The sequence below is a fragment of the Arachis hypogaea genome, chromosome 17, assembly GCF_003086295.3.
Source record: "Arachis hypogaea cultivar Tifrunner chromosome 17, arahy.Tifrunner.gnm2.J5K5, whole genome shotgun sequence".
In the NCBI taxonomy this organism is placed as follows: domain Eukaryota; kingdom Viridiplantae; phylum Streptophyta; class Magnoliopsida; order Fabales; family Fabaceae; genus Arachis; species Arachis hypogaea.
Genome location: NC_092052.1, coordinates 6894527 through 6912434, shown reverse-complemented (window position 1 = coordinate 6912434; position 17908 = coordinate 6894527). Strand labels below are relative to the sequence as shown.

At 35.3% G+C, this 17908-nt stretch overlaps 1 protein-coding gene and 1 pseudogene across 5 annotated transcripts; both read left to right on the top strand.

Moving 5' to 3' along the window:
* Positions 1-5919: 5919 nt before the first annotated feature.
* Positions 5920-10510, top strand: LOC112764357 (chitin elicitor receptor kinase 1). Of its 5 annotated transcripts, XM_072222249.1 has the most exons (13): positions 5920-6002; positions 6158-6367; positions 6560-6916; positions 7519-7552; positions 7796-7948; positions 8274-8428; positions 8591-8680; positions 8930-9023; positions 9125-9276; positions 9368-9462; positions 9585-9711; positions 9859-9957; positions 10110-10510. In XM_072222249.1, exons 4-13 carry the CDS (start codon positions 7519-7521, stop codon positions 10272-10274), a joined length of 1164 nt encoding a protein of 387 aa, XP_072078350.1. In that variant the 5' UTR covers positions 5920-6002; positions 6158-6367; positions 6560-6916; the 3' UTR covers positions 10275-10510. The 5 variants fall into 5 exon arrangements, with proteins under 5 accessions (XP_072078350.1, XP_072078349.1, XP_072078348.1 ...); XM_072222248.1 differs by lacking the exon at positions 5920-6002 and having other exon boundaries at positions 6017-6367; XM_072222247.1 differs by lacking the exon at positions 5920-6002 and having other exon boundaries at positions 6033-6367; positions 6560-7387.
* Positions 10511-13594: 3084 nt separating this feature from the next.
* On the top strand, positions 13595-17133 carry LOC112766971 (lysM domain receptor-like kinase 3; annotated as a pseudogene).
* The last annotated feature ends 775 nt before the right edge of the window (positions 17134-17908 follow it).

Below are 17908 nucleotides of genomic sequence, written 5' to 3'. Positions count from 1 at the left end.
GTTGTCGCAGCAGAAGTATATTGAGAAGGTTTTAGAGAGGTGTAGCATGAGTAATTCCAAACCTATTAGTACTCCACTTGCTAGTCATTTCAAGCTGAGTTCACGGCAATGTCCTACAAGTGAGAAAGAGAAAGCATAAATGAAGAAGATTCCATATGCATCCGCAGTTTGCAGTTTGATGTATGCTATGGTCTGCACCAGGCCGGATATTACTCATGCTGTTGGAGTTGTTAGCCGGTTTCTCTCTAATCCTGGTAAGGAACACTGGCAAGCAGTGAAGTGGATTCTCAGATACCTTAACGGTACTTCCAGAGTTTGTTTATGCTTTGGGAGTGGCCAACCTATGTTGGATGGTTACACAAATGCAGATATGGCTGGGGATCTTGATTCAAAAAAGTCTACTTTTGGTTATATGATGACTTTTGCAGGGAGAGCTGTGTCGTGGCAATCTCGACTTCAGAAATGTATTGCTTTGTCTACTACAGAGGCAGAATATATTGTTGTTGTTGAAGCTTCTAAGGAACCCTTGTGGATGAAGAAATTTCTACAAGAGTTAGGCATCAATCAAGAGAAGTTTGTATTATTTTGTGACAGTCAGAGTGCTATCCATCTCAGTAAGAATCCGATGTTTCATTCCAGATCGAAGCACATAGAGGTGATGTATCATTGGATACGTCAAGCGCTTGAGATGAAGTCATATTCACTTGAGAAGATCTATACTGATGATAATGGTTCAGATATGTTGACTAAGAGTTTACCTGTAGTGAAGTTTGATTCCTGCAAAGAGAAGGCAGGTTTGGTGGAATAGCCTATTCCCACTTGAGTTGGTGAGGGAGAGATTTGTTGGTGGGTCCCTAACCTCAAGTGGGACCCACAACCTTTTAAAACAAAAAAAAAGGATAAAATAAAAGAAAGTGGCTTTAAGCCACCGAGAGAGGGAGAGAGAGAATTAAAGCCTCATTCATTTTGAATGAAAGCCTCATTCATTTTGAATGAAAGAAAAGAAACAGGGGTTTTCGGCGTCGAGAGAAGAAGAAAATTGGGGGAAAATAGCATTGCCATTTTGATCACATTGACTTGGTAAATTCGCTCCATTTCTTATGAAATTTTAGTATGTTATTTCTGGTGTAGAGATGAACATTAGGATATAACTTGCTAGTTGTATTGCCTTCTCTTTTGCCTGATTTGAGATATCCACTTTGTGGAGGGTTTATGTTGATTCCATCAGTTTTGATTATGTATTTTGTTGATTGTTGAAATACCCTAGTGTCATTAAAAAGACTGTTTGTGTACCCATTATTCTGATAGTGGAAGATTTTTCTAGACTAGGTCCCGTGGGTTTTTTGTCCCTGTTTTGGGGTTTTCCCACGCTAAAATTTTGGTGTCTGATTATTTAATTTCTGTCATTATAATTGTTACTTGGAATATCTTTGAAATTGCCTATTTAATCGCACAGATTGTGGAATCATATTTGGGTCTTTGGCCTGATACTCTCCATTTATTTGGGAGGTCACTACTTGAGAGTCACTGAATATCCTTACTTTTGTCGCACCGACTTCTTCTGCCAACTTTAGACCTGCGATCAGGGCTTCATATTCTGCCTGATTGTTGGAAGCTGGGAATTCGAATTTAAGGGACACCTCTATTTGCGTTCCCCCTTCATTGACCAGTATTATGCCTGCACCGCTTCCTGTTTTGTTTGAGGATCCATCTACGTATAGTTCTCATGTAGTTGGCCTTTCCTCTTGATCTCCCGCATACTCTGCTACGAAGTCGGTGAGGCATTGGGCTTTAATTGCCGTCCGGGTTTCGTACTTTAAGTCAAACTTGGAGAGCTCTATTGCCCACTGAACCATTCTCCCTGCAACATCCGTCTTTTGGAGGATTTGCTTCATGAGTTGGTTCGTTCGGACTCTTATTGTGTGAGCTTGGAAGTAAGGCCGTAACCTTCGTGAGGCTATTACTAGGGAGTAAGCGAACTTCTCTAGTTTGTGGTACCTTAGCTCAGGGTATTGTAGGACTTTGCTGGTGAAGTACACAGGATGCTGGCCGACCTCATCTTCTTGTATCAGGGCTGATGCTATAGCTTTGTCTGCTACAGACAAATATAGGATGAGTTCTTCCCCAACTAGAGGTCGGGTCAGAATTGGGGGTTGGTTCAAAAACCTTTTGAACTCCTGGAATGCTTCTTTGCACTCTGGAGTCCATTCGAACTGACATCCTTTTCTTAGTAGAGAGAACAATGGAAGGGATCTTAATGCTGATCCTGCCAAGAACCTGGAGAGGGCTGCAAGTCGGCCATTCAGTTGTTGAACCTCTCTTAAGCAAGTTGGGCTTTTCATTTCTAGGATGGCTTTGCACTTGTCGGGATTTGCTTCGATCCCCCTTTGGGTTAGCATAAACCCTAGAAACTTCCCAGCCTCCATCGCGAAGGTGCATTTTGCAGGATTTAGCCTCATCCCATGCAATCTTATGGTGTTGAAAACTTGCGAGAAGTCTATCAAGAGGTCGGTTTTTTCCTTGGTTTTCACCAACATGTCGTCTACGTAGACTTCCATTAAGTTCCCGAGGTGGGGAGCAAACACCTTATTCATCAGCCTTTGGTATGTGGCCCCAGCATTCTTTAATCCAAACGGCATGACCACGTAGCAATAGTTCGCTTTAGGGGTGATGAATGATGTTTTTCTTGGTCCGTCTTGTACATCGGGATTTGGTTGTATCCTGAGTAAGCGTCCATAAACGACAAGTATTGATACCCCAAGCTGGATTCTACTAGAGTATCAATGCTTGGAAGTGGATATGGGTCTTTGGGACATGCCTTATTCAGGTCGGTATAGTCAACGCACATCCTCCACTTGCCGTTTTGCTTTTTGACTAGTACTACGTTTGCTAGCCATGTCGGATATTTGACTTCCCTGATGAAGCCGGCCTCTAGGAGCGCTTGTATCTATTCTTCCACCGCCTGAGCCCTTTCTGGACCGAGCTTACGCCTTCGCTGCTGAGAGCCTGTGGGACATGAGCTCGGGGTTTATCTCTGGCATGTCGGAGGCTTTCCAGGCAAAGAGGTCGGAATTATCTCGTAATAGCTTTGTCAATCTTTGCTTTAGGTTTTCTTCTAGGCTGGCTCCTATGTTGGTATAAAAGAGAGTAACACTAATATTTTTGTTACGATAGGTAACAGAAGATTGATGGGCTGGACTCGTGGGGTTGGCCCAATCGTCTGAGAAAGGAAGCCTTCGAGCGGGTTTGCGGCTTTGGGGCCTCCGTCCGACTTGTGAGTGTGAAGTAATGGGGGGTGGTACCTGCAAAGACACTCCGATGCCTAAGTTAGCAAGGGTGTGTGCAAGTCTAGAGAGTATTGGGACTTAATAATACCTGAGGGGTGTCAGTGTATTTATAGTGGTGAACCAATAACCACCGTTGGAGTAGTTCCACCTTAGGAGGGGAATAACCGTCCCTTTATTCAGGGAAGTTGGGATATGCCTCCTGGAAGTGGGTTGAGAGATTTTAGGGACAGTTACTTATTTGGATGAGTGTTATCTGCCAGCTAATCTTAGTCCCCGACTTCTTTAGAGTAAGTCGTAGTAACAACTGACTTCTTGGGAGGAAGGTCGGTGAAGGACGAGAGTCAATTCTTTAGATTGTGCCTCTTATTGGGTCCTGGGCCTTGGCATTGGGTCAGGATATAAACAATTTTAATGTAAAATTTTTTTTTGGTGAACAAAAAAAACTACCACCAACACTCCAAAAAAATATTCATTATATTTAAAGATAATTACAATATAGTGTACAACAGTGAGACATTCTTATACTACACTCTGTAGTATCTAGTATTAAAAAATATAATTAAATTGTAATATGTATCATTCATATCACTCATAATTTTATTACACACACTATTATTATACTCATTATCTTTTAAGAAAACTAACATACAAAACAAATTACACACAAAACATTGAAGAAATGCTTCATTGCTTCTCTCTTGTTTTGTGTTTGATTGATGCATTGAAGCTTTAGAACTTATTCTTATTTATAGGCAGAGAAAAAATATCTTACACATAATTTTATGTCTTTTTCTTTCTGTTTTAGTATTCTGTATATATAAACAAATGCAACTTTAAAAATGATAAACTTTATATTATGGCCTCTATACTCTAGGGGTAGCATGTTTGTTAATTATATTAGAAGAAAGTATAAAGAATAAACTTTTAGTTAGTTAATATTAGTCAATTTTTTTTTTTTTCAAATTCTCATTGATTGGAGGATTGGAAAATTTAAGGTTTATAATTTAAGATAAATAAAATAATTTTAAAAAACTTAATTGATATTGGCCAATTTTTGGCCTTTTTGACTTTCTTTTATATTATTACAACCACATTACTAAAGAATAAAGCTCTACGTCCAAGTCATAACCCTAACTAAGTCCAACCAAGTATTTATGCGCGCAAATTTCACTGTTGCTGCTATTGCTTCTTCATGCTTCTTCTTCTTCTTTCAAATTCACGCATGCAGGTTCTTCTTTTTATTTTTCTTTTTCGTTATTTTTCTCTTTCGTTATCGTTATCACCAACAACATCACCACCTCATCCTCCTCCTCCCCCTCTTTCTTTTTGCATTTGAATTTCTTCTTATCATTCTTTTTTTCTTAATGTGTTTTTGTTAATAACTGAGTCTTTTTTACTGCTTTTTCAAATCTGAACTAATTTTGCCTCATTTGTGAATTAACCGAAGTTCACTTGATATTGTTGTTAAGTATTAACCAAATTTTTTATTCCTTAAGAAATTTTGGTTCATTTCTTAGTTTCATTGAGATTCATTTGTTTTCATTTCACTTGAATTTAGTTGAACTTGTTCATGTGTGCTTGTTTAGTTAGTTATAATTCTGATATTTGTTAGTTGTATACATTCGATGTGTTTTTGTTGATGATTAAGCCTTTTTAATTACTTGTTCAAATCTAAACTAACTTCAATTCATTTGTAAATTAATTGAGGTTCACTTGATGCTACTTTTAAGTATTGACCAAATTTTTTATTCCTTAAGAAATTTGGTTTATTTCTTAGTTTAATTTAGGTTTATTTGGTTTCGTTTCGTTTGAATTTACTGAACTTGTTTAGTTAGTTATAGCTCTGATATTTGTCAACTATGTACATTCGATTTGTTTTTGTTGATGATTGAGTCTTTTTGACTGCTTGTTTAAATCTGAACTAATTTCGGTTCATTTATGAACTAACTGAGGTTCACTTGATGCTATTGCTAAGAATTGACCAAATTTTTTATTTCTTAAATAATTTTGGTTTATTTTTTAATTTAATTGAGGTTTATTTGGTTTCGTTTCGCTTGAATTTGCTGAACTTCTTCCGCTTCATCTTCTTCTTTTTTATTTTTTTTTCATCTTCTCCTCCTTATTTCATTTTTTCAAAATTTTTCTTGATTTGCTCTCTTGAGAGGAAATTAAGAAAAAGAGAATAAAATATCAAATAAAAAATAAATAAATAACTATAATAACGTGAAAAAGAGGAGGAGAAAAAAAAAAAAAAAACAAAGAAGGAGGAGGAGGCGCACCAAGAACAGACGCAAAGTGAAGCCAAATTTGTTTGCGTTAGTGAAGCGTCTGTACACACTACCTATGATAAAAAACAATTTTTGTTAGGTTTTGGCCAACTTGACTAAACTTGGTTGCTAAAAATATTTGGATGTGTAACAGCTCTGATTACTAAATTACCCTTTACAACCAATTACTCGCATCTTAACCATTTGTATGTTAATCCGAGTTTAGAATTTTGTAATGTATTTAACAGTCTTTGCTGTAATAATAATAATAATAATAATAATAATAATAATAATAATAATAATAATAATAATAATAATAATAATAGTTTATATTCAACTCCCATAAAGAAGTTTTGAAATAAAATGAGGATTTCGCATTAACAGCAATGATAGATGTTGATGGGGTTTGACCAGTTCAACAAGGGCAGCGTTGACCCAACATCGTAGAGTACAAATCTTTTTGTTTTAAATTATTATTATTATTATTTCTCTTTGCATGTGTGATGTGCATACTTTGCACAAGCTTGGTTCCACTAACAATGGAACACAATTTCATGGTTTCATTGTTGTTCTTGTTGCTGATTACTTTACCTTTGAGTGCAGAATCAAAGTGTAGCAAGAGCTGTGACTCGGCTTTAGCTTCTTACTATCTTTGGAACAATGATTCCAGCCTGCTATATATTTCATACATCATGCAATCCAAGTTTCTTTACAAAGTTGAAGATATTGTTAGATACAACGAAGGCATATACTCATACTCATATCCATCACAAACCAGAATAAACGTTCCAATTCCTTGTGATTGCATCAATGGTGAGCTATCACACACTCTTCTTACAAATTAAAACTTTGATTTTTCAGTATATATCTGCCATCTTTGAATGTTTGCTATATTATTTGAATTTTGTGTTTGAGCTTCCATTGATTCATAGATTTTATAATTTTATTAATAAAACCCTAACTATGGAAGTTCTAACACAGAAAATTCTAACATTTGCAATATAGATGGCGAGTTTCTGGGCCACACATTCCAGTACTCAGTTACTCTAGGTGACAACTACTCAGCCATTGCCAGTGGGAGCTTTTCCAACTTAGTAACTACAGAGTGGCTTCAGAACACTAACAATTATCCAAAAGATGCTATTCTTGCTGGAGGAACGGTTAATGTGACTGTTAACTGTTCTTGTGGAGACAGTAATATTAGCAAAGATTATGGACTGTTCATCACATACCCTCTTAGGACTGAGGATTCTTTGCAGTCAATTGCAAACCAGACAAAGCTTGATCCTGAGTTGTTGATGAAATACAACCCCGGTGTAAATTTCAACAAAGGGAGTGGTCTAGTTTATATTCCCGGCAGAGGTTCGCTTTCTGATTTCGATGCCATGCTTAGGTCTTCTTATGTATATTCATGAGGATTATGTACATGTTATGATTTGCGACAGTAGTCTTTTGTATATGGTGCATTTATAGATAGAACTGAAAGTAGAGTAGTCCCTAATATCTGTGTTAATTCCTAAGAAGTTTGGCTTTTGGCAGTTGAACTTGAACCTCAAATTGCTTAGTTTGCAGAGGCCCTCCATAGATTTAAAAAAGAAAAAATAGCTTCCCTTTAAGCCACCATGAATCCATGATAGGCATGGGACCATAGATTAATGGTTTGTTACGAGACATTTAGTAGGACTTTGAAAGTGTATAATCTTAATCAGTCGGAAACAAGGTGATTTTGCATTTGGCAATCTTTATATATCTTACCAAGGTCATTCCAAAGCTATGATAAACAGTCCAACAGTCTATCAATTTTCGCCTTGCTTGACAGGCATCTTTACATTGGTAAGAAATGCATTCAGGAGTATAACTAATAAATTAGCATCATGCTTATGAATGTATATTTCAAATTAGTTTATCAGGAACTGTAGACTTGAGATAAATTCCTCACATTTTCTTTTCATTTCGCTTTCCAGATGAAAACGGTAACTATCCGCCTCTTCACCCAAGGTATTGTTCTTTAAAGTTAAACCTTATTGTTTCCTGCTATTCTCTAATAACCTGCTAACCTTTATGAATACATTCATTTTCCTTTTCAGCTCTGGAGGTTTGTCAATTCTCACTCAGAAGAAAGTAGTCTTATTGATAATTGTTTGCCATTGAATTTAACATCACTACCAAATCCAGGGTAAGGATATCCTAAAAGACAAATGTAATAGTACTTTCTGCTCATATTTTGTTCTTGTATAACAGGTCTACCACGTAGGGTTGTTGCTGGAATATCTGTTGGAGTTGTAGCAGTAATTATGTTATCAGCATTTTGTGTTTATATGAAGTGTTTGAAGGTATGGAAGAAAAAACTGCGAGCAGAATATTCCGGTTGGAAAACTGCTCGAGCTAGGGAAGGTATGGATTTTGGACATATTTCATACAACTTGTTTGAAGTTTGAAACCCCTCAGAAAACCCTTTAATTTGAATATGGGGAGGTAGTTAAGATTTTTAATGACTTGGTTGGTTTTTAATGATGCTACCATATAAAATGAGAGTCAAATACTTAGTTTACATCTGAAACAAAAATATTAAAAGAATGATTTGACAACTCTTTTGCTTAGAGAAAATTTCCTTTCCAGTTTCTTGATGGCTTCAGTATAATTTATGTTGCATATCATGCAAGAGAAGAATGGTGAACATGAACACTCGAGTAACTCTTACTTATCATCCCTCTTTCAGATAAAGCCCCTAATAGCTTCGCAAACATAAGTGCAGAAAAATCAGCAGAGTTTTCATATGAAGAACTGGCCCATGCCACAAATAACTTCAATTTGGCTAACAAAATTGGTCAAGGTGGTTTTGGAGAAATCTATTATGCAGAGCTGAATGGCAAGGTTTATAATCTATGTTATTAGATTTTATTACGAGATTTGACAGAAAAGTCACATATTTTTTGTAGTTGTATTTGCTATAAACCTGTAAGGATTAGGATAGATTGTCACTTGTTACTGTTTCCATCTTTTATACTTTCACTGAAATTCTCTCCAATAACACAGAAAGTTGCAATAAAGAAGATGGACATGAAAGCATCAAAAGAATTTCTCGCAGAACTGAAAGTTTTGACACATGTTCAGCACTTAAACCTGGTAATCTTTCAAATATTAATGCATGTTTTCTTTTCTCTCCTTGCAAGTTCATATAAAATAAGCATTCAACTTTTCGGGGGACAAATTTGAACTTCACCAGTTCTGTCAGTATTTGTTGTTTGTCATTCTACCCAAACAGAATTTCAGACGCAGTTCCCATATTGTGTGGACTGCTTTCAACATTTTCTTTTTTCTCAATATTACCTTGTTATTTTTCTTATGCTGTTTCTACTTATTGGTATCCTGTAGGTCCATTTGATTGGATATTGTGTTAAGGACTTCCTTTTCCTTGTTTATGAATACATTGACAATGGAAACTTAAGCGAACATCTACGAAATTCAGGTGATATGAGTACATGACAAAAGACAAATATCCATGTTCATGCTGATGCATTAATGTGATTGTACTTTGTAAGGACTTAGTTAATGACAGAATTTTTACAGATAGAGAACCTTTGCAGTGGTCTACCCGGATTCAAATAGCTCTAGATTCAGCCAGGGGACTTGAATATATTCATGAACATACAAAGCCTGTATATATCCATCGCGATATAAAGTCGGCAAACATATTATTAGACAAATCCTTCCATGGAAAGGTATGAAACATTTGGATGACTTATGTGAGCTTGTTACTCTTTTTCTTTGTGGTATAATTCTGTGAGATACTGTGTATTAGTTAATCTGCAGGTTGCAGATTTCGGACTAGCAAAGCTGATTGATACTGGAAGTTCCTCAGCTCCCACTGCTAATATGGCAGGCACATTTGGTTACATGCCACCAGAGTATGATGAATCATGTTTATCTCTTTAAATTGACACATTCACATTGCATATCAGAACATGGACTTAGTTTAAGGGATCAAATGCAATTATACAATTGAATCATTTTGTTCTCTTATTTGCAGGTATGTATATGGCAGAGTTTCTCCTAAATTAGATGTCTTTGCTTTTGGGGTTGTCCTTTATGAGCTTATTTCTGCTAAAGAAGCTGTGATCAATGGTGGTGCTGAAATAAAGGGTCTTGTAGCTTTGGTGAATTTTGATACCCTACTATGCATTACTTCTTCTTTTGTGTGTGTGATAACTGATAACATTAGAGGGCCTAGTGGCTTTACATAAGTAATTCATATTATATTTATGTTCCTTTTTTTCCAATTTTTCTGGTTATTTTTGTGGCAGTTTCATGAAGTTTTTGATCAGCCAGAACCTAAAGAAGGTCTTAAAGAACTGGTGGATCCTAGGCTTGGAGATAATTACTCAATTGGTTCAGTTTTCAAGGTATTATCTACTATATATAAATCTACCAAATATAAAGAGGATATAGGCATGTTAATATCCACTAGTACACTAGTAATGTATCAAGCATTTTAAGCAATTTTATGCTTGTGATTTCAACAGCTTTGGTCGATATTTTTTTGTTCTGGTTGCAGATGGCACAACTTGCCAATGCATGTACAGAGGCAGATCCGAAGCGGCGTCCGAAGATGAGATCGGTGGTGGTTGCTCTTATGACACTTAGTTCAAGCACTGAGAATTGGGACATTGCTTCCTTCTATGAAAATCCAGCTCTTGTGAATCTAGTATCTGGTAGATAGAAGTAACCATGCATATACAAGTGTTACATTGTAGTTCTTTTTGGCAAAACAAAAACTAATTTGGGAAGAAACACTCTATTGATGCATTTCAATTGTCTATCAACTTATTACGGCATTGATAAACAATCAATGCTCTCAAGATATAGCTTCCATGGTTCTTTCTGGTTTATTAACAAACACTTTGTGCATATTGAAATATTTAATTCTTTATGGAGAAAACGAGTCAATTAATTAAACATTAAGGGTGTGTTTAGGAACAAAATATTTTTGAAGTTGATTTGATTTGGTTTGAAATGAATTGAATTAGAAATGAATTATTGTGTTTGGAGATATAAAATATGAATTGATCTGATTTAAAATTGATATAATGATTTGGTTTCTATATTTTTACCCTTTATTTACCGCACAATTTTTCATCACCATCAATAATCGAGGTCGGCCGAGGATGCTGAATGTTGGCCGCGAATGCTGGGGTTGGCCACAGTCAGCCTGGGCTACTGAGTGTCTGTTGGAGCAGTTGGCCAAGATGGGGGCGTCTGACTGCTACCTCCTCTTCCTTACCCCAAACCCTTATCTTTTATTATATTAACTAAAATAAGACTCGCACCACATAGTATAAAGTTAAAAGTGCTATATTATTTAGGAATTAGTTAATAATATGTAAATTAATATTAAATTTAAAGGTTTGTTTGTACAAGACATTCATTCAGTAATTTATATATGATTCAATATAATTATTTAAAAAATTACCAAGAAAAAATATACAACAACAAAATTTGCTTGGCATCTTTTTCAAATACTAACTTGAGAATGGAAACACAAAAAATGCAATATAAAATTATAAATGGACGCATAGTTTTGTTGTTGGTTAGAAGGAATAACATTGAATTGTCATTTTTGTAGTTTGTGGATGATACTATACTTTTTTGTCTTTCTGAAGAAGAGACAATAAGAAATTATAAGCGGTTATTGCGTTGCTTTGAGATGATGTTAGAGCTGAGTATTATTTTTGACAAGTCTAGTTTGATTTCGGTTAATTGTGAGCAAAGTTGGACACGACAGATGTGTCGGCTGTTGGGGTGTAAAGATGCGTCTTTTCCTTTCAGATATCTTGGCATTTTTCTGGGAGCGAATCCGAGATTGGTCAAGACATGAAAACCAGTGATTGACAAGGTAGAAAAAAAACTAAGTCTGTGGAAAACAAAGTCTCTCAATAAAGCGGATAAGTTGGTTCTCATTAAATCTGTTCTTAATAGCTTGCCTATTTACTATCTCAGCTTGTACAAAATGCCGAAGGTAGTAGCAGAAAAGATAATATCCTTACAAAGACGCTTCTTGTGGAGTAAGGAGAACGAGAGGGAAGGGATGCCGCTAGTAAAACGGGAAGTTGTATAAGCTCCGAAAAAGGCAGGAGGGTTGGGAGTTGGTGACACGGTAATTCGCAATACAGCGCTTCTGTTCAAGTGGTGGTGGAAGTTTTCGAAAGAAGATTGTCCCTTTTGGAAGAAAATTGTATGCTCCTATAATAACATGAATTCTTCTGAGATGATTTGTGATCAGCCTGTACCTACAAGAGGGGTCCTTGGAAGAATATTTATCAGCTGCAAATCAAGGAGTCACAAGTGAGAGAGAAGATGATAAGGGGATAATCTGGTTTTGGGAGGATAGCTGGTTACCGTGTAGTGCTCTGAAAGTTATTTTTCCAAGACTATTCTCGGTTTCAAATCTTCAAGGATCTGTCATAGGAGATTGTGAATTTTGGGATGGGTTAGAGTGGATTTGGAATTTTCAATCGTGACGAGAGTTGTTTCAATGGGAGCTGGAACTGGTACAGCTTCATGCGACTTTACAATCAGTGAAACTGACAACTGAGAGAGAGGACATAGTGGTCTGAAAATTCGATAAAGACAAAAGTGTTTATTCAACTAACTCATTTGTGCAGGTGTTGCAGGCAAAGGTACTTCCGACGGATATCACAAGTTATAGCTTTGCTAGTACTATTTGGAGAGGATTCGTCCCACCAAGGGTTGAGTTGTTTACTTGCTTTGCACTGATTGATAGAGTAAATACAAAGGAAAAACGGTGTAAATTAGGTGTTATTGGCCAAAAATGATAACATGTGTGTATTATGTCATAAGTCTATTGAAACTGTGTTTCACTTGTTCATTGGTTGTGAGCTCACTTGGCAGGTATGGAGTGCTTGGTTGTTTGCTCTTAGAAGGATATGGACTATTCCAGATATACTCAAGGAACTCTATGAAAGTTGGACGGATTTATTAGCGAGATCGACGGAATGGAAGAAGTGATTGGTTGGCTTTTTTGTGGTCATCTAAACAATTTGGCTAAACATAAATGATAGAATCTTAAGAAATCAAGGTTCAAGTGTGGTGGATATTATTAATAGATTCTTTACAAGTTACAATAAGTAGATTGGTGGTGAATCCTGTATTTATTGATGGTAATGTCAAAAATAACTAAGAGTTGTTATTTTTAACGTTATGTTTTTATTTTTTTCTCTTTTGCTCTATCTTATTGTGTTGAGTTTTTTTACTTTAAAATAAAAAATTATAAATGAACTTAATTAATCTTGATATATTAGAATTTATATATAGTAATGGTTGAATTGTTTAGAGATGTTGAGATGTTTTGAGCAATTCGTTTGAGAGAATATCAGATGGAGTAATAGTAGGAAGAGTGCTATCAAACATGTTTAAGTAAATTAAATAGTATATATTTTGAATATTTATAATTAAAAAAATATTATTATTATTATTATAATTTTTTAATGTATATATATTAATTATATGGAAAAGTCTAAAGGGTCAGCAATTTTGTTAAATTCTGACCAGCATGTAACCAGTAAAAAAAAATGAGTCATTGGATGAAATCTCACACCAATCTCATACCATTAAAATCATCATTGATGGCTATTTAATGGCTACAAATCACAAAAGTTGCTGGCCCTAACATTCCTCTAATTATATTTTGACGTTACTTTTAATTCAATTGAGTAACAATATGTATTAAATGTAGAGTTATGTTACGTATCAAAATTAGCCACCAAAGTTAATCACCACTATAAAATATATATTGGAATACAAATACATATTGAAAATAAATTAAATTATATATATTTATACAGAAATATATCAGTGAGTGATTTTAGTGATTGATTTTAGTATACAAATAACATTTTAGATAAATTTAATTCACTAAGTGGATTAAAGTTTTGTTGTGCTGGTCAAAATTAATTAAAGCCAATGACACGGGTCAACGACGATCATATGTGAGGCTGGAAGTGTATCTAAGTCAACTTCTAAAGATTAGAAAGTTAAACAGACAGACACTTTTTTTTTTTTATCTAACAGACACTTTGTACCAAAACCATGTTAATATAATATGTTTGATTTGAATATGGAACCCAGATTCAGATTATCACTCTTCTTGTTGTTGGTGGCTTGTATACCATTCAATGCAGAATCAATGTGTAGAAATAGTTGTGGCTTAGCTTTAGCTTCCTACTATATTTGGCCAGGTTCTAACCTCACATATATTGCAACACTTTTTAAATCACGGTTTGTTACAGGGCCACAAGATATTGCTAACTACAACAAAGATGTCTCAACCATATCAATCATGGCTTACACAAGGGTGAATGTTCCATTCCCTTGTGAATGCATCAATGGTGAGTTTCTTGGCTACACATTCCAATATCCGGTTTCCAATCATGACACCTATGAATCCATTGCTGAGTGGAGATTTTCCAACTTGTCCACTGCTGAGTGGTTGAGATCCTTCAACAGCTACTCACCGACTGAAATTCCTGATAACGGAATATTTAATGTCACAGTTAACTGTTCTTGTGGGGACAGAAAAGTCAGCAAGGATTATGGTTTGTTCATCACATACCCTCTTAGGCCTGAGGATTCTTTGGAGTCAATTGCAAACCGGACAAAACTTGATCCTTTGTTGCTGCTGAGATTCAATCCTGGTGTCGATTTCAGCCAAGGGAGTGGCTTGGTCTATATTCCTGGGAAAGGTATCAGTTCTTATTCATGATGTTTAATGGATTAAAGGGTACTAGGGTACTTAATTAGTGTTGGTTTATTGTTTTATTAGCATCTTCATCAGTACGAAGAAATGAATTATGCATTCTAGAGTATGCTTAATTTAGAGTAATACACAAATTAAGTCTTCTAACGAGTTTAAATATATCAGTCCCATCGTTGATTAAAAAATTCTCAGATCAGTCCCTCATGTAGGCGAGCTCTGTTAGCCTCTACAGGAACTGATTTGGGGTATCACTCCTTAATTTATCATTTGCATGCTCATAATGGTATCTTTCAAATTCGTTTATGAAGAACTTTAATCCTTGAAATGAATCTCATAATTTTTTTTTCTTTCACTTTCCAGATGTAAATGGTAACTATGTGCCTTTTTACCCAAGGTATTTTATTTATTTATTTAACTTAACTGTCTATCCTATTTGAACAGGAAGATGAATAACTTTGTTTCATCTCCAATAATCTGCTGGTACCAATCTTGATGAGTGTGTTTTTGTTTTACTTTTCAGCACTAGAGGTATGACATTTTCTCCAAGCAGAAAGTAGTACTATTTTGAGAGTTGATAGTGATTACACTTGCGCTTGGTACCAACCCAGATCCAGGGTAAGGATATATTGATCTTTAATCTTCAAGCAGGTCTGCGAGGTGGGGTTATTGCCGGAATATCTGCAGGAGTTGTAGCAGCACTTCTGTTATTTGCATTTTGTGCTTATGTTAGATATTGCAGAAGGAAGAAGGTGTGGAAGAAAAAATTGCTAGTAGAACATACAAGTCGGAAAACTGCTCGGGTTATGAAAGGTATATCGAAGAAGAAAAGAGTTTGATTCTGTCATTTACTCTTTTGCTTAAAGATTTGTTTCATTCAATTCAATTTCATGCAGCCTATGGTAGCATCATAGGTTACAGTGTAGAGAAATCAACTGAGTTTTCCTTTCAAGAACTAGCCAATGCCACAAATAATTTCAATTTGGCAAACAAAATAGGTCAAGGTGGTTTTGGGGGAATATATTATGCAGAGCTGAATGGCGAGGTTTGTGATCCATGTTCTTAGACTGTACTTCATAATTCTGTTTGGATAACTTTGCACTTGTTACTTGTTACTCGTTTCTGTTTTTCCACTTTGGCTGAAGTTTTCTTTGATAACACAGAGAACTGCAATAAAAAAGATGGACAAGAAAGCATCAAAAGAGTTTCTTGCAGAACTGAAAGTGATGACCCGTGTTCATCACATAAACCTGGTAATGCTTCTCTCTTAATTCCTTGTGTTTGTAAGTTTGAATAAAATAAGGAACATATCTGAGCCACAGTTGCCATATTTCATGGTTTGTTTTCAGTATTTTCTCATGTTATCTTCTTATTTTCTTATGTAGGTGCGGTTGATTGGATATTGCGTTAAGGGTTCTCTTTTCCTTGTTTATGAATTCATTGACAACGGAAACTTGAGCCAACATCTACAAGATTCAGGTGATATAAGTACATATTCAGATAGAAATTTATAAGAACTTAATTAGTTAATGATAAAATCAAACTGTCTCCAGATAGAAAACCTTTGTCATGGTCTAACCGGATTCAAATAGCCCTGGATTCAGCCAGGGGAATTGAATATATTCATGAACATACAATGCCTGTATATATACATCGCGACATCAAATCAGCAAATATTTTAATAGACAAATACTTCCATGGAAAGGTAAGAATTAATAAACTTTTTTGCTTGCCTTATGCTAGCTTAATTGTTGCTCTTATCTTCTCCGGAATAATTTTGCAAGATCTATCCTGTATTACTTTGTTTTCAGGTGGCAGATTTTGGACTAGCAAAGCTGATTGATGTAGGAGGTTCATCAGTTCCAACTGATAAAATGGCAGGCACATTTGGTTACATGCCACCAGAGTATGATGAATCATATTTTTGGTCTCTCTAAATTCACACAATACATGTTCCAACAGAACATGAACTTTGTTTTGTGGAGTTAAATTCAGTTATACCGTTCTCCTTTTTCGCAGGTACGTATTTGGCAAAGTTTCTCCTAAAGTAGATGTCTATGCTTTTGGAGTTGTTCTTTATGAGCTTATTTCTGCAAAAGAAGCTGTGATGAAGGATGGTGATGAAATTAAAGGCCTTGTGGCATTGGTGATTTCTTTTCTCACCCTTTTGTTCATTATTTACCAATGGTAGCCTAGTGATTTTACATAACCAATTCAAACTGTAGTTTCCTTGTTTTCTAATTTCTTTGATTACTTGTGTTGCAGTTTGATGAAGTTTTTAAGCAGCCAGATCCAAAAGAAGGTCTTAAAAATCTGGTGGATCCTAGGCTTGGAGATAATTACTCAATTGATTCAGTTTTCAAGGTACTAGTTATGGCTATAGCATCGTTTTTTTTTTTAATTCTGTTTCTGATTTCAACAGCTATGACTATTGTTCTGCTTCCAGTTGGCACAACTTGCCAAGGCATGTACTGAGGGAGATCCGCAGCGACGTCCAAAGATGAGATCTGTTGTGCTTGCTCTTGGGACATTAAGTTCAGCCACTGAGAATTGGGATCTGATTCTATGAAAGTCCAGCTCTTGTGATTTGTGAATCTAGCAAGATGGGACTAACAATGAAGCATGATCTAAATGTCACATTGTGATTCTTTCTTTTGCAAAAGATATTCTAATTTGGGAAGATTCACTCAAACTGTTGCCTTTCTCATATATCTATCAATTATTGTCTCATTTATTCACGGTCTTGTTAAACAAACAATCCATGTCACAAAACAGAGTTATATACATCATCTATGGTTAGCTTCTCAAATATTGCATTTGGTAATTTGATATGACACTTAAAACAGATAGTCTTTTTTATTTTCCTCACAACTTTGAAAGACATTGCTCATCTTAAGAGATACTTAGATGACCTACACTTCCTTTTTTTACAAGATTAACATAAGGTACTTTTTATTTCATTTTACAAAAGCATCCTTGAATAATAATTAGTCAAATTAAATGAACAGTTAGAAAGTAATCAAATAACTAATCTTAATACATACATTTCATTTGCAATTTTCTATCAATTTAGTTGATCATGCAACAAATAATTTAGCAAGAAAACTTTGGGTATATTATTTTATCGTAAAATGGATTATTTGATCGTGGCAATCACAATCAATACCTTCATAAGTTAATGATTACATGAAAGAGTAATTTTTAAAGATTATTTGAAAAGTTTGTATTTGTGGAAATTCAGGTGTAGTTAACTTCATGTGAAGTTGATAGCTAAGAAATGATTTGACATGTTTGACTAAATTGTCATCTAACAGCTCTTAGCTATCAACTTCACGTGAAGTCAACTGCACCTGAGTTTTCACCTTTTTAGATTGAGACATGAGAGTTGAAAGCAATGAGCAGCCAACTGTATCATGATCCCAATAAAACTACCAAATCAAATCTCCATGAGACATAGACCACCGTTCATGGGCCATTTTTGTATCTCTATTTACTTAGTTTTGGTCTTCTAGCTTCTAAGCATGCTTATTCAATCAAACTCATCAGGTATATAAAATAATTTAAAGTCAATAATGAAATAAACT